At 36.0% G+C, this 13349-nt stretch overlaps 1 protein-coding gene across 1 annotated transcript in view; it reads right to left on the reverse strand.

The window, feature by feature from the left end:
• Positions 1-13349, reverse strand: part of IRAK1BP1 (interleukin 1 receptor associated kinase 1 binding protein 1) — a 35073-nt gene that overhangs the window by 10135 nt on the left and 11589 nt on the right. The window contains 1 exon segment of the mRNA NM_001194610.2: positions 3109-3174. Within this exon segment, the coding sequence (NP_001181539.1) occupies positions 3109-3174 (66 nt within the window).

Here is a 13349-nt window from a genome sequence, read left to right on the forward strand (position 1 = left end):
CATGCCACAGCACTCCAGCCTGGGCGACAGAGTGAGACTCAGTCTCAAAAAAAAAAAAAAAAAAAATTGGAGCTGTACTGAGGTGTAATTTATACATAAAAACTGCACATATTTAGAATATACAATTTGATGAGTTTGGACATACACATATACCTGTGATATCACTATAATCAAGACAATAAACGTATCTATCACCTCTAAAATTTTCCTTGTGTTCTTTGCTTTGTGCATGTGTATGATAAAAGCATAACATGAGATCTACCCTCTTAACAAATTTTTAAGTGCACAACACTGTGTTAACTGTAGGCACTATGCTGTATAGCCCATATCTAGAATTTATTCACCTGCATAACTGTAACTTTATACCCATTGAGTAAGAAATCCCATTTCCCCTTCCCTCCATTCTTTGGCAACCAGCTTCTATTTTTTGCTTCTATGATTTGATTATTTTAGACTCCTCATGTAAGTGGAATAATCCAGTATTTATCATTCTGTTACTGACGTTTCTCTTAACATACTGTCTTGCAGGCACAGCAATGTTGCAAATGGTAGGAGCTCCCTTTTTTTTTTTGAGGCCAAATAATATTTCATTGTATGTATATAACACATTTTCTTTATCCATTTATCTGTCTATGGACATTTGGGTTACTTCCATATCTTGGCTGTTGTGAATAATGCTACAATGAACATGCAAGTACAGTTATTTCTTCCAGATCCTGATGTCACTTCTTTTGGATAGACATCCAGGAGTGGGATTGCTGAATCATATGGTAGTTCTATTTTTAATTTTTTGAGGAACCTGTATACTGTTTTCCATAATGGTTACACCATCATACATTCCCACCTGCAGTGCACAAGCATTCTAATTTTTCCACTTTCTCATCAACACTGTCTTCTGTTTTTTTTTTTTTTTTTTTTTTGAGACGGAGTCTTGCTCTGTCGCCCAGGCTGGAGTGCAGTGGCGCTATCTTGGCTCACTGCAACCTCCACCTCCCGGGTTCTAGTGATTTTTCTGCCTCAGCCTCCCGAGTAGCTGGGATTACAGGTGCCCACCACCACACCCGGCTAATTTTTTTGTATTTTTAGTAGAGATGGGGTTTCCTGACCTCGTGATCCGCCCACCTCGATCTCCCAAAGTGCTGAGATTATAGGCATGAACCACCGTGACCAGCCAATCTTCTGCTTTTTTGATAATAGCCATTCTAATAGGTGTGAGGTTATAGCTCAATATAGTTTTGATTTGTATGTCTCAAGTAATTAGTGATGCTGAACACCTTTTTTTATACCTTTTGTCCATCTGTATGTCTTCTTTCGATAAATGTCTATTCAAGTCCTTGGTTCATTTTTAAAATCAAGTTATTTGCTTTTCTTCACTTGAGTTGTAGGAGTCTACCAACCATCTAATCTTCCATATATCTAACAGTACTTAAGAATACTGGTATGTGTTATACATTAGGTTTTAGTGTTTGCTAAATCCATAGCCATAAAGCCACACATTGTTATTAATGCTTAGGTTAGTACATTTTGTATTTTGTGATCCCAGTACTCTGGTTTCCAAGGACTGCTGGTGCTGACCTAAGGGCAATCATGTATTGGACTGTGTGATATGATATAAATTCTGGCTACCTGGAATCCCTATACAAAATATAATCAGATTATCTCTTAAGAAATCTGAATATAAAACATTAAAAAGGTAAGTAAAGTAGAAGGAAGAGGAGCAGAGTTTAGCCAACCTCCCATTTAGTCATGTTTTAAAACAAGCAGCTCTAATGCTCTCTTTCTGCATCTGAAAGGTCAGTTCCTAGAACAACTCAGTGGTTTCAAACACGTTCGAGTTTTCCATGAAGCCTGGCTGTGTAGTTTCTGGGACTGTTTCCTTTTTCCCATTATTCCCTTGGTTCCTTCTTAATAAACCTACTTAACTAAGATAACTTGCTCCTATTTATATTCATTACAATCTGAAGTGCTAACAGGTGATAATTACTGGAGGAGTACTATAACATACTACCAGCTTTTAACCTCTGTAATTTGGATCAGACTGCTCTTCATACTGTTTTGAAAGGCATTTTTCAGTTCCTACTACTACAAAATAAGTTTTGCCAAGTGGATCCCTAAAATCATAACGAGTCATTTAAAAATTCCTTGACACAGTAAAATTTTAAGTGGAGAAATCACAAAATGATTACAGGAAGCATTGGGGCAACAAACAGAATACTGTGGAAGTTGCTTCTGAAGAGATAAGAACCCAGGGTTCTAATTTCTAATCTAATTCTTGTTATATGACCTTTGAGAAATCTGGGCCTAAGTGATTTGAACCTAAGGTCACCTCCTTAAAGTCAGAAAACCAATGTATTGTCTGCCTGAAGACAGAAACAGGTGATGGGGATATTTTCTATTTCAAAAGACAAAGATTCTCTCATTTGATATACAAGATTTCAATATAACCCCACCCTTTGTTTCCTGTTACAAGGAAGTGACATGGACTAGGCACATACTCCAAAATGTTTGGAATCAGAAACAGCAGTCCTGTAACCTAACCACCACTAGAACACACTCTGATTTCACAAAATCCTGGCCATCAAATCTTTAAATATAAGTAAAAAGTATAGGCAGCTGTAGGAACTACATGTTGTCATTAATTGAGTATACTGAAAATAGTTTTATTCTTTTTAATTTGTATAAAGGTTAAAGGGTTTTCATTTTTAAACAATATTTATCACAATACAGTAAAACTGCACTGCAAAACAAAAGACTGCTGAAAAGTATTTCAAATCCTTTAGGTTATCACTTTGTTTATTTGCTTTTTATCTAAAAAGAGATTTCTGTAGTGTTACCTGCACATTAGATGATAGTACTAAAATTTTATTTAGTGGCAATTAACTACTATTTCCCACTTGCTGTTTTTATTCCATTTTAAACTATTTCTCTTAAATCTCACTAAATTTATTTAAAAGCTGAAATAGATACATAACACCAACATGATTTTGAGAAAAATAATCTTCTATCAATATCATGAGAAGCATTTTTCACCATTCCAGTTCAAGAATAAAAATAAATGTCTCCACAAAATCATGCTGCTTCCAATTATTTGTTAAGATAAGTACATACCTCTGCTTCCATGTGATAAGCATTTTCCACTCTCCTAAAATCCTTTGTCACAGTGGTATTTTCTGCCTGAAACAGAAAAAGTCCAAGAGTATGATTACTAAACATTTGACGCAATTACACTAAAACATAAATTAGAAACCTACACTAATTAAAATCAGAAAAACATAAAGCATGCAAAAAGAACTCTGCCTGATGTTTTAAAACTTTCCTAAAAGTGACATAAAATGAATTCAGAAATCTATAAATGTTTGCTTAAAATTTCATGTCACTCCTTTTATAATTTATATTAGCTTGTAATGAAAGTATGAAGTTAGGGTGATATATATATGAGCAATTGTTTGCACATAAAGCATACTTAATGTTGAGTGTCAGCATTTTAAAAAATATTTAATTTACAAATATTTTAATACAAAATTACCAAATATGTATCATGTGCAACTCTGGGCAAGTTACTCAATATTCAATTTTTTGAGCCTTAGTTTCCACATTTATAAAATCAGGTTAGTACCATGTACATCACATAGCATCGTTTTGCAGACTTAATGAGAAGTTATATATCAAGTAGTTGGCATAGAGAAAGCACTCACCAAAAGTTGAGACTATACCACTATGATATAAATATTTATTGAAACATCTAACCTGAGCCAGTCTGGTTTTAAAAAAGTAGTATTAATACTTACATATTCTCAGGGTAAATACAAGGCATATAATTCTGACAAAAAAGTTGAATTTCTTATTTGCTTTCCAAAAGGGTTTTTAAATTCAGTGACTAAAATCTTCAGCTACTATCATTCTTTGGGGACAAGCAAAACTTGTATTTTATGTAATTTTTTTGTACCTTTCAAAATATATGTTAAATCAATATATGATTATGCCAAGCAATTTAATTATGTTATTTGAAGAAGACATGGTTGCATCTAAATTTTAAGATATAAACTATTTACAAGCAGTTTATGTTATCCAGAAAAATTCTTAAAAGTTTTAACCTAAGTTAAAAGCTTTTGACTCAAGTTCCAAATATCACTCTGATGTTGGTCAGTCCCATGAAAATATTAGTGCAACATTTTTATTATGAAAGTAATACCTACTCATTGTGGAAAATTTAGAATACAGGTTAAGTACAAAACAGTACAGTAGTTCTCCCTTGTCTACAGGGGATAACTTCCAAGAGATACCTGGAACTTGATACCATTTTCCAGTAATTTAGGACACTCTCTGCCCCCATCATCTTAAGCAGTTATGTCACTCATTTGTAAGAACTGGGTTCATTTGTCAAGAGAATACATTTTATCCTGGGATTGATCCTGTGATAGGTTCTTTGATGACTTTTTCCCCCAGTTTACATACATCAAGCTTCACTATTTGTGATTTACAGCTCTGTGAGGTTTGACAAATGCATAAAGTCATGTACGTACCACTCCAGTACCATAAAGAATAGTTCTTTCACCTTAAAAATCCAGCAGATACCTGAAACCACAGATAGTATCCAACCTTATGTATAATATTTTTTTTCTGCTCTGATAACCTAGACAGCTACAAGTGACTAATGGGTAGGTAGCATATACAGCATGGATACACTGAACAAGGTATGATTCACATCCCCAGGTGGGACAGAGCAGGACACAGAGATTTCATCACTCTACTCAGAATGGTGTACAGTTTTAAACTTATGGATTATTTCTGGAATTTTACATTTAATATTTTCGGACCAAGACTGACTGCAAGAATTAGGGGTCTGTACTATACATATTGCTTGCAATCATTTTTTCACTTGATTAACATGAAACTTTTTGTCATTTAATATTTTATGACATGTAAACATACGTCATAAAACATGTCTCATTTTTCACTTTTCTGCAACTTCACTTGATGAACTTCTGATTGAAAAATTATGAGAAATAATTTTATGAAAGGTAACCGGAAAGCAAAGTATCTTTTATTGCTATCTTTGTTTTTAATAGTGTTTTTTAAATAAAAATACATGCTAATCAAAGAAAATCTAATACTAGCGAGAATAACCAAAAAGTAGTAGCATTCTCAAATCCCATTACTGTTAATATTTTAGTAAACATTTTAATAAACCATCAATGCATATAAATGTATCTAGATCTATATACAGACTTTTTCATAAATAAAATTATATTGTACATTTTGTTTTTAACTATTGATTGACAGGGTCTTGCTTTGCTGCCCAGGCTGCAGAGTAGTGGTACAAGCATGCCTCACTGTAATCTTGAATCCCTGAGCTCAAGTGATCTTTCTGCCTCAGCCTCCTGAGTAGCTAGGAGGACGCCCGAATTTTCTAAAAATTTTTTTGTAGAGCTAGGATCTTGCTATGTTGATAGGGTGGTCTCAAATTCCTGGCCTCAAATGATCCTCCCACCTTAGCCTCTCAAAGTGCTGGGATTACAGGCATGAGCCACCACACTTGGCCTGAACTTTTTAAAATAAACTTTAAATTTTGGAATAACTTAAAATTTATGGAGAAGTTACCAAGATAGTACAGAGTTCCCATCTACCTCAGTTTCAGACTTCTCTGATGTTAATACTATAGTATATCTGTCTAAACTAAAAGCCAACATTAGCAGATTACCATTAACTAAACTCCAAACTTTATTTGGATTTCACCAGTTTTTCTATTAAATGTGCTTTTTACTACTACAGGATCGAATCCATGATACTGTATTGCATTAACTCATCAAGTCTCCTTAGTCGCCTCTGGTCTCTTGACAGTTTCTCAGTCTTCCCTTGCTTTTCATGACTTTGAAAGTTTTTGTCATGTATTTTGCAGAATGTCCCTCATTTTGATGTTTTCTCATGATTAGACTAGCATTATAAATTTTAGGAAAGAATACTGTAGAGGTGAAATGCCTTTTTAATCACAACACATGAGGCAGTACATGGTATCCACATGACACTACTCAAGATACCAATACAGGTCACTTGCGTAAAGTAGTGTTTGCCAGTTTCTTCCACTGTAAAGTTACTATTTTCCCCTTTCCATACTTTATTAATTGGAAGCATGTCACTAAGTGTAGCCGACACTCACTCAATAAATACTACTTTATTTTGTTGTTCAATTGTTCTAGCTTTGGCCATTGGCATTTCTTTCAGCTTGGCTCCTTTATCTGTTTGAAATACCCCTTTCCTTTACTTGTTGAGCACTTTCTTACTTTCTGTTACAATATATTACAGGCTTATGTAGTTTCCCTGTCCCAGTCCTAGAATAAGCCATTTCTCCAAGAAGCATAGTACCTTTTCTTTGAGATTTGTATGTAGAACCAAGATCTGAATGCTGAGACTGCTCACTGCTATTGGGGTGTCATTCCTTCCAGGCTATCTCAGTGGACAGAGCTAGGGTATATATATACACACATAGACACACACACACACATACATACACATATATATATATATATATATGCACACACATAAAATTTTGTTTTTCCATCTGTACAATATACAAAGCTAAACATGCGTTCACACTGATGTTTTCAATTCTAATCCTGAATCACAGAATTCATTTTAACCTTCCATTTTTATCTGTAACTTCCCTCTCTTAGAGTGAGAAACCTGGCTCCCACCATCCGCTATCCACTTATTTGTTTAATCTCAGTACACATGTAAAGCAGTTTCAGACATGTTAACAAATACTCCTTTGGAAAACATATTTACCAACTAGAACATACAGTTTTTGTATCTTTATTCTTCATCCTTATAATTTCCAGTCAAAACACCATTTTCCAGTAACTTAGGACACTCCCTGCCCCCATCACCTTAAGCAGTTATGTCACTCATTTGTTAAGAACTGGGTTCATTTGTCAAGAGAATACATTTTATCGTGGGATTGATCCTGTGATAGGCTCTTTGATGCCTTTTTCCCCCAGTTTACATACATCAAGCTTCACTATTTGTGATTTACAGCTCTGTGAGGTTTGACAAATGCATAAAGTCATGTATGTACCACTCCAGTACCATGAAGAATAGTTCTTTCGCCTTAAAAATTTCTCCGCGCATCTCTTTTAGTCAACCACTTCGCCCTCCAACAGATTGTTAACCACGAATCTGTTTTCGGTCCCCATAGTATTGCTCTTCTCCAGGAGATCATGTGGATAGAATCATAAAATTCAAAGCTTTTGGATCTGGCTTCTTTCACTGACTAACATGCAGCTAAGATTCACTCACATGGTTTTGTGAATCAATTCTCATTCCTTTTTATTGCTGAATAATATTCTTTTGCTTGGATGTACCAGAGTTTTAAAAATCCATTCCACTGCTGAAAGACATCTTGGCTGCTTCCAGTTTTAGAAGTTATGAATAAAGCTGCCATAAACATTTGTGTACAGATTCTTCTATGTACTTAAGTTTTCAATTCACTTTGGCAAATTATCCTAGAATGCTGACTTCTATGGTAAGTCTAATTTAACTTTATAAGAAACTGTAAGACTACCTTCCAAAGTGGCCATATAATTTTGCAATCTCACCAGCAATGAATGAGAATTCCTGTTGCTCTGCATCCTTCCCAGCATTTGGCATCAGTGTTACCATTCTAATAGGTACACAGTAGTATTTCATTGTGGTTTATTTTCCATTTCCCTAATGACAAGTAATGTTGAGTATCTTTTCATGTGGCTACTTGCCATCTGCATAAGTTCCTTGGTGAAGTGTCTGTTAAGATCTTTTGTGCATTTTTATTGAGCTGTTTGTTACTGCTGAATTGCGTTGTACATATGTTCTTGATAGAAGTCTTTTATCAGCTATGTAATTTACAAATGTCTTCTCCCAGTCTATAGACTGATTTTTCATTTTCTTAACAGATACAAGTCCTTTATCAGCTATGTAATTTACAAATATTTTCTCCCAGTCTGTAGATTGACTTTTCATTTTCTTAACAATGTTTTTCACAAAGTGAGTTTTTAATTGTGATAAAATACAATTTATCTTTCTTCTTTGCTTCATGGACTGTGCTTTTTGGTAATACAGGATGAGCATCCTAAATGTGAAAATCCAAAATTCAAAAATCTCCAAAATTCACAACTTTTTTTTAGCACCAACATGATGCTCAAAGAAAATGCTCCTTGGAGCATTTCGAATTTTAGATTTTTGGATTTGGGATATTCAGCCATTAAGTATATAATGCAAATATTCCAAAATAAAAATCTGAAATCTGAAACATTTCTGGTCCCAACATTTCAGATAAGGGATACTCAACCTCCGTATCTAAAAACTCACCTTCAATCCCAAGGTCACATAGATTTTCTCCTTTTCTTTTTTCTAGAAGTTTTGTGTTTTACTGTTGGGAAAGGCAATCTCATGCTATAGTCTTTTGATCTACACTCAACTGCCCAGGAATGGACCGTGGCCCTGGAACACTTGGTTACTAAGAGATAAAGTATCTTTCAGAGCTTGTGCTGGGCTTGTTTCCTGGTATGGGAATATCTTCCCCATTTCAGACTCAATATGTACTTTTTTGTTCTACTTTTTAAAGGTTGTATGTTGTATGACACCTGGCCAACCTCACACTACTGTATCTGTACCCTTTAGGGAGGGGACTGACTCCTTCTGTTGCAGCACAAGAGATGTGCATCCTGGTCAACTGCTCCTGCGTTAGCTTCTGGGAAGGAGTTGCTGGTCATGGGGGACTGACACCTACTAGTGACTCTGATCTCACTCTTGTCTTTTCTCTACATAAGTAAGGTTTGTTCCATCCAGTGCTTGACTGCATTGTTTTCTTGGTGACTCTCATACTAAGATGCAGTGGGCAGAAGTGCTTGGACTTCTATCCTGATAACAGGCAACAGATGCTACATGCGCAATACTGACCAATTTTGAACAAAGTTTTGTATAAGGTGTGAGGTGACTGTGGAGGTCCATTTTTTTTTTTGCATATAGACATTTGACTGTTACAGCAACATTTGTTAAAAAGACTCCTTACTTTACTGAATTGCTTCCACACTCGTATTGTTTTTCTCTCTGAAAAACAATCTTAGAACCAGTAAAATACTTACTCATTTTAGTCCAGTGACTTTTATTTTCTATTTTTTAAAAAAATTTTTATTATTATACTTTAAGTTCTAGGGTACATGTGCACAATGTGCAGGTTACATATGTATACATGTGACATGTTGGTATGCTACACTCATTTACTCGTCATTTACATTAGGTATATCTCCTAATGCTATCCCTCCCCACTTCCCTCATCCAATGACAGGCCCTGGTGTGTGACGTTCCCCATCCTGTGTACAAGTGTTCTCATTGTTCAACTCCCACATATGAGAGGGAACATGTGGTGGCTGGTTTTCTGTCCTTGTGATAGTTTGCTCAGAATGATGGTTTCCAGTTTCATCCATGTCCCTACAAAGGACAGGAACTCATCCTTTTCTATGGCTGCATAGTATTCCAGGGTGTGTATGTGCCACATTTTCTTAATCCAGTCTATCTTTGCTATTATGAACAGTGCTGCAAAAAACATATGTGTGCAAGTGTCTTTATAGCAGCATGATTTATAATCCTTAGGGTATATACCCAGTAATGGGATGGCTGGGTCAAATGGTATTTCTAGTTCTAGATCCTTGAGGAATCGTCACACTGTTTTCCACAATGGTTGAACTAGTTTACAGTCCCACGAACAGTGTAAAAGTGTCCCTGTTTCTCCATATCCTCTCCAGCACCTCTTGTTTCCTGACTTTTTAATGATTGCCATTCTAACTGGTGTGAGATAGTATCTCATTGTGGTTTTGATTTGCATTTCTCTAATGACTGGCGATGATGAGCATTCTTTCATGTGTCTGTTGGCTGCATAAATGTCTTCTTTTGAAAAGTGTCTGTTCATATCCTTTGCCCACTTTTTGATGGGGTTGTTTGATTTTTTTCTTGTAAATTTGTTTAACTTCTTTGTAGATTCTGGATATTAGCCCTTTGTCAGATGGGTAGCTTGCTAAAATTTTCTCCCATTCTGTAGGTTGCCTATTCACTCTGATGGTAGTTTCTATTGCTCTGCAGAAGCTTTTTAGTTTAACTAGATCCCATTTGTCAATTTTGGCTTTTGTTGCCATTGCTTTTGGTGTTTCAATCATGAAACTATTGCCTAGGTTTTCTTCTAGGGTTTTTATGGTTTTAGGTCTAAGATTCAAGTCTTTAATCCATCTTGAATTAATTTTGAATTAATTAGTCGTATAGTTTGAAGTCAGGTAGTGTGATGCCTCCAGCTTTGTTCTTTTTGCTTAGGATTATCTTGGCAAAGCGGGCTCTTTTTTGGTTCCATATGAATGTTAAAGTAGTTTTTTCCAATTCTGTGAAGAAAGTCATTGGTAGCCTGATGGAGATTGGTAGCATTGAATCTATAAATGTCCTTGGGCAGTATGGCCATTTTCACGATATTGATTCTTCCTATCCATGAGCATGGAATGTTCTTCCATTTGTTTGTGTCCTCTTTTATTTCATTGAGCAGTGGTGTGTAGTTCTGCTTGAAGAGGTCCTTCATATCCCTTCTAAGCTAGATTCCTAGGTATTTTATTCTCTTTGAAGCCATTGTGAATGGGAGCTCACTCATGATTTGGCTGTTTGTCTGTTATTGGTGTATAAGAATGCTTTCAATTTTTGCACATTGATTTTGCACCCTGAGACTTTGCTGAAGATGCTTATTGGCTTAAGGAGATTTTGAGCTGAGATGATGGGGTTTTCTAAATATACAATCATGTCATCTGCAAACAGGGACAATTTGACTTCCTCTTTTCCTAATTGAATACCCTTTATTTCTTTCTCCTGCCTCATTGCCCTGGCCAGAACTTCCAACACTATGTTGAATAGGAGTGGTGAGAGAGGGCATCCTTGTCTTGTGCCAGTTTTCAAAGGGAATTTTTCTAGTTTTTGCCCATTCAGTATGATATTGGCTGTGAGTTTGTCATAAATAGCTCTTGTTATTTTGAGATATGTCCCATCAATACCTAGTTTATTAAGAGTTTTTAGTATGAAGGGCTGTTGAATTTTGTCAGAGGCCTTTTCTGCATCTATTGAGATAATTATGTGGTTTTTGTTTTGGGTTCTGTTTATATGATGGATTATGTTTATTGATTTGCATATGCTGAACCAGCCTTGCATCCCAGGGATGAAGCCAACTTGATCGTGGTGGATCAGCTTTTTGATGTGCTGCTGGATTTGGTTTGCCAGTACTTTATTGAGGGTTTTTGCATCAATGTTCATCAGGGATATTGGTCTAAAATTCTCTTATTTTGTTGTGTCTCTGCCAGCCTTTGGTATCAGGATGATGTTGGCCTCATAAGATGAATTAGGGAGGATTCCCTTTTTCTACTGATTGGGAGAGTTTCAGAAGGAAAGGTACCAGCTCCTCTTTGTACCTCTGGTAGAATTAGCCTGTGAATCAGTCTGGTCCTGGACTTTTTTTAGTTGGTAGGCTATTAATTATTGTCTCAATTTCAGAGCCTGTTATTGGTCTATTCAGGGATTCAATTTCTTCTTGGGAGGGTGTACGTGTCCAGGAATTTATCCATTTCTTCTAGATTTTCCAGTTTATTTGCGTAGAGTTGTTTATCGTATTCTCTGATGGTAGTTTGTATCTCTGTGGGATCAGTTTGTGATATCCCTTTTATCACATTTTATTGTGTCTATTTGTTCTTCTCTCTTCTTTATTAGTCTTGCTAGAGGTCTACCAATTTTGTTGATCTTTTCAAAAAACCAGCTCCTGGATTCATTGATTTTTTGAAGGGTTTTTTATGTCTATAGCTCCTTCAGTTCTACTCTGATCTTACTTATTTCTTGCCTTTCGGTAGCTTTTGAATGTGTTTGCTCTTGCTTCTCTAGTTCTTTTAATTGTGATGTTAGCGGTCAATTTTAGATCTTTCTTGCTTTCTATTGTGGGCATTTAGTGCTATAAATTTCTTTCTACGCATTGCTTTAAATGTGTCCCAGAGATTCTGGTATGTTGTGTCTTTGTTCTCGTTGGTTTCAAAGAACATTTTTATTTCTGCTTTCATTTCGTTATGTACCCAGTAGTTATTCAGGAGCAGGTGTTCAGTTTTCATGTAGTTGAGCAGTTTTTACTGCGTTTCTTAATCCTGAGTTCTAGTTTGATTGCACTGTGGTCTGAGAGACAGTTTGTTATAATTTCTGTTTTTACATTTGCTGAGTGCTTTACTTCCAACTATGTGGTCAATTTTGGAATAAGTGTGATGTGGTACTGAGAAGAATGTATGTTCTGTTGATTTGGGGTGGAGAGTTCTGTAGATGTCTATTAGGTCTGCTTGGTGCAGAGCTGAGTTCAATTCCTGGATATCCTCATTAGCTTTCTATCTCGTTGATCTGCCTAATGTTGACAGTGGGGTGTTAAAGTCTCCCACTATTATTGTATGGGAGTCAAAGTCTCTTTGTAGGTCTCTAAGGACTTGCTTTATGAATCTGGGTGCTCCTGTAATGGGTGCATATATATTCAGGATAGTTAGCTCTTCTTGTTGAACTGATTCCTTTATCATTATGTAATGGTCTTCTTTGTCTCTTTTGATCTTTGTTGGTTTAAATATCTTTATCACAGACTAGGACTGCAACCCCTGCTTTTTTTTGTTTTCCATTTGCTTGGTAGGTCTTCCTCCATCCCTTTATTATGAGCTTATGTGTGTCTTTGCATGTGAGATGGGTCTCCTGAATACAGCACAGTGATAGGTATTGACTGTTTATCCAATTTGCCAGTCTGTGTCTTTTAATTGGAGCATCTAGCCCATTTACATTTATGGTTAATATTGTTATGTGTGAATTTGATCCTGTCATTATGATGTTAGCTGGTTATTTTGCTCATTAGTTGATGCAGTTTCTTCCTAGCATCGATGGTCTTTACCATTTGGCATGTTTTTGCAGTGGCTGGTACTGGTTGTTCCTTTCCATGTTTAGTGCTTCCTTCAGGAGCTCTTGTAAGACAGGCCTGGTGGTGACAAGTCTCTCAGCATTTGCTTGTCTCTGAAGGATTTTATTTCTCCTTCACTTAGGAAGCTTAGTTTGACTGGATATGAAATTCTGGGTTGAAAATTCTTTTCTTTTATAATGTCAAATATTGGCCCCCGCTCTCTTCTGGCTTGCAGAGTTTCTTCCGAGAGATCCGCTGTTAGTCTGATGGGCTTCCCTTTGTGGGTAACCTGACCTTTCTCTTTGGTTGCCCTTAACATTTTTTCCTTCATTTCAACTTTGGTGAATCTGACAATTATGTGTCTTGGAGTTGCTCTTCTCCAGGAGTA

The sequence above is a fragment of the Macaca mulatta genome, chromosome 4, assembly GCF_049350105.2.
Source record: "Macaca mulatta isolate MMU2019108-1 chromosome 4, T2T-MMU8v2.0, whole genome shotgun sequence".
NCBI lineage: Eukaryota > Metazoa > Chordata > Mammalia > Primates > Cercopithecidae > Macaca > Macaca mulatta.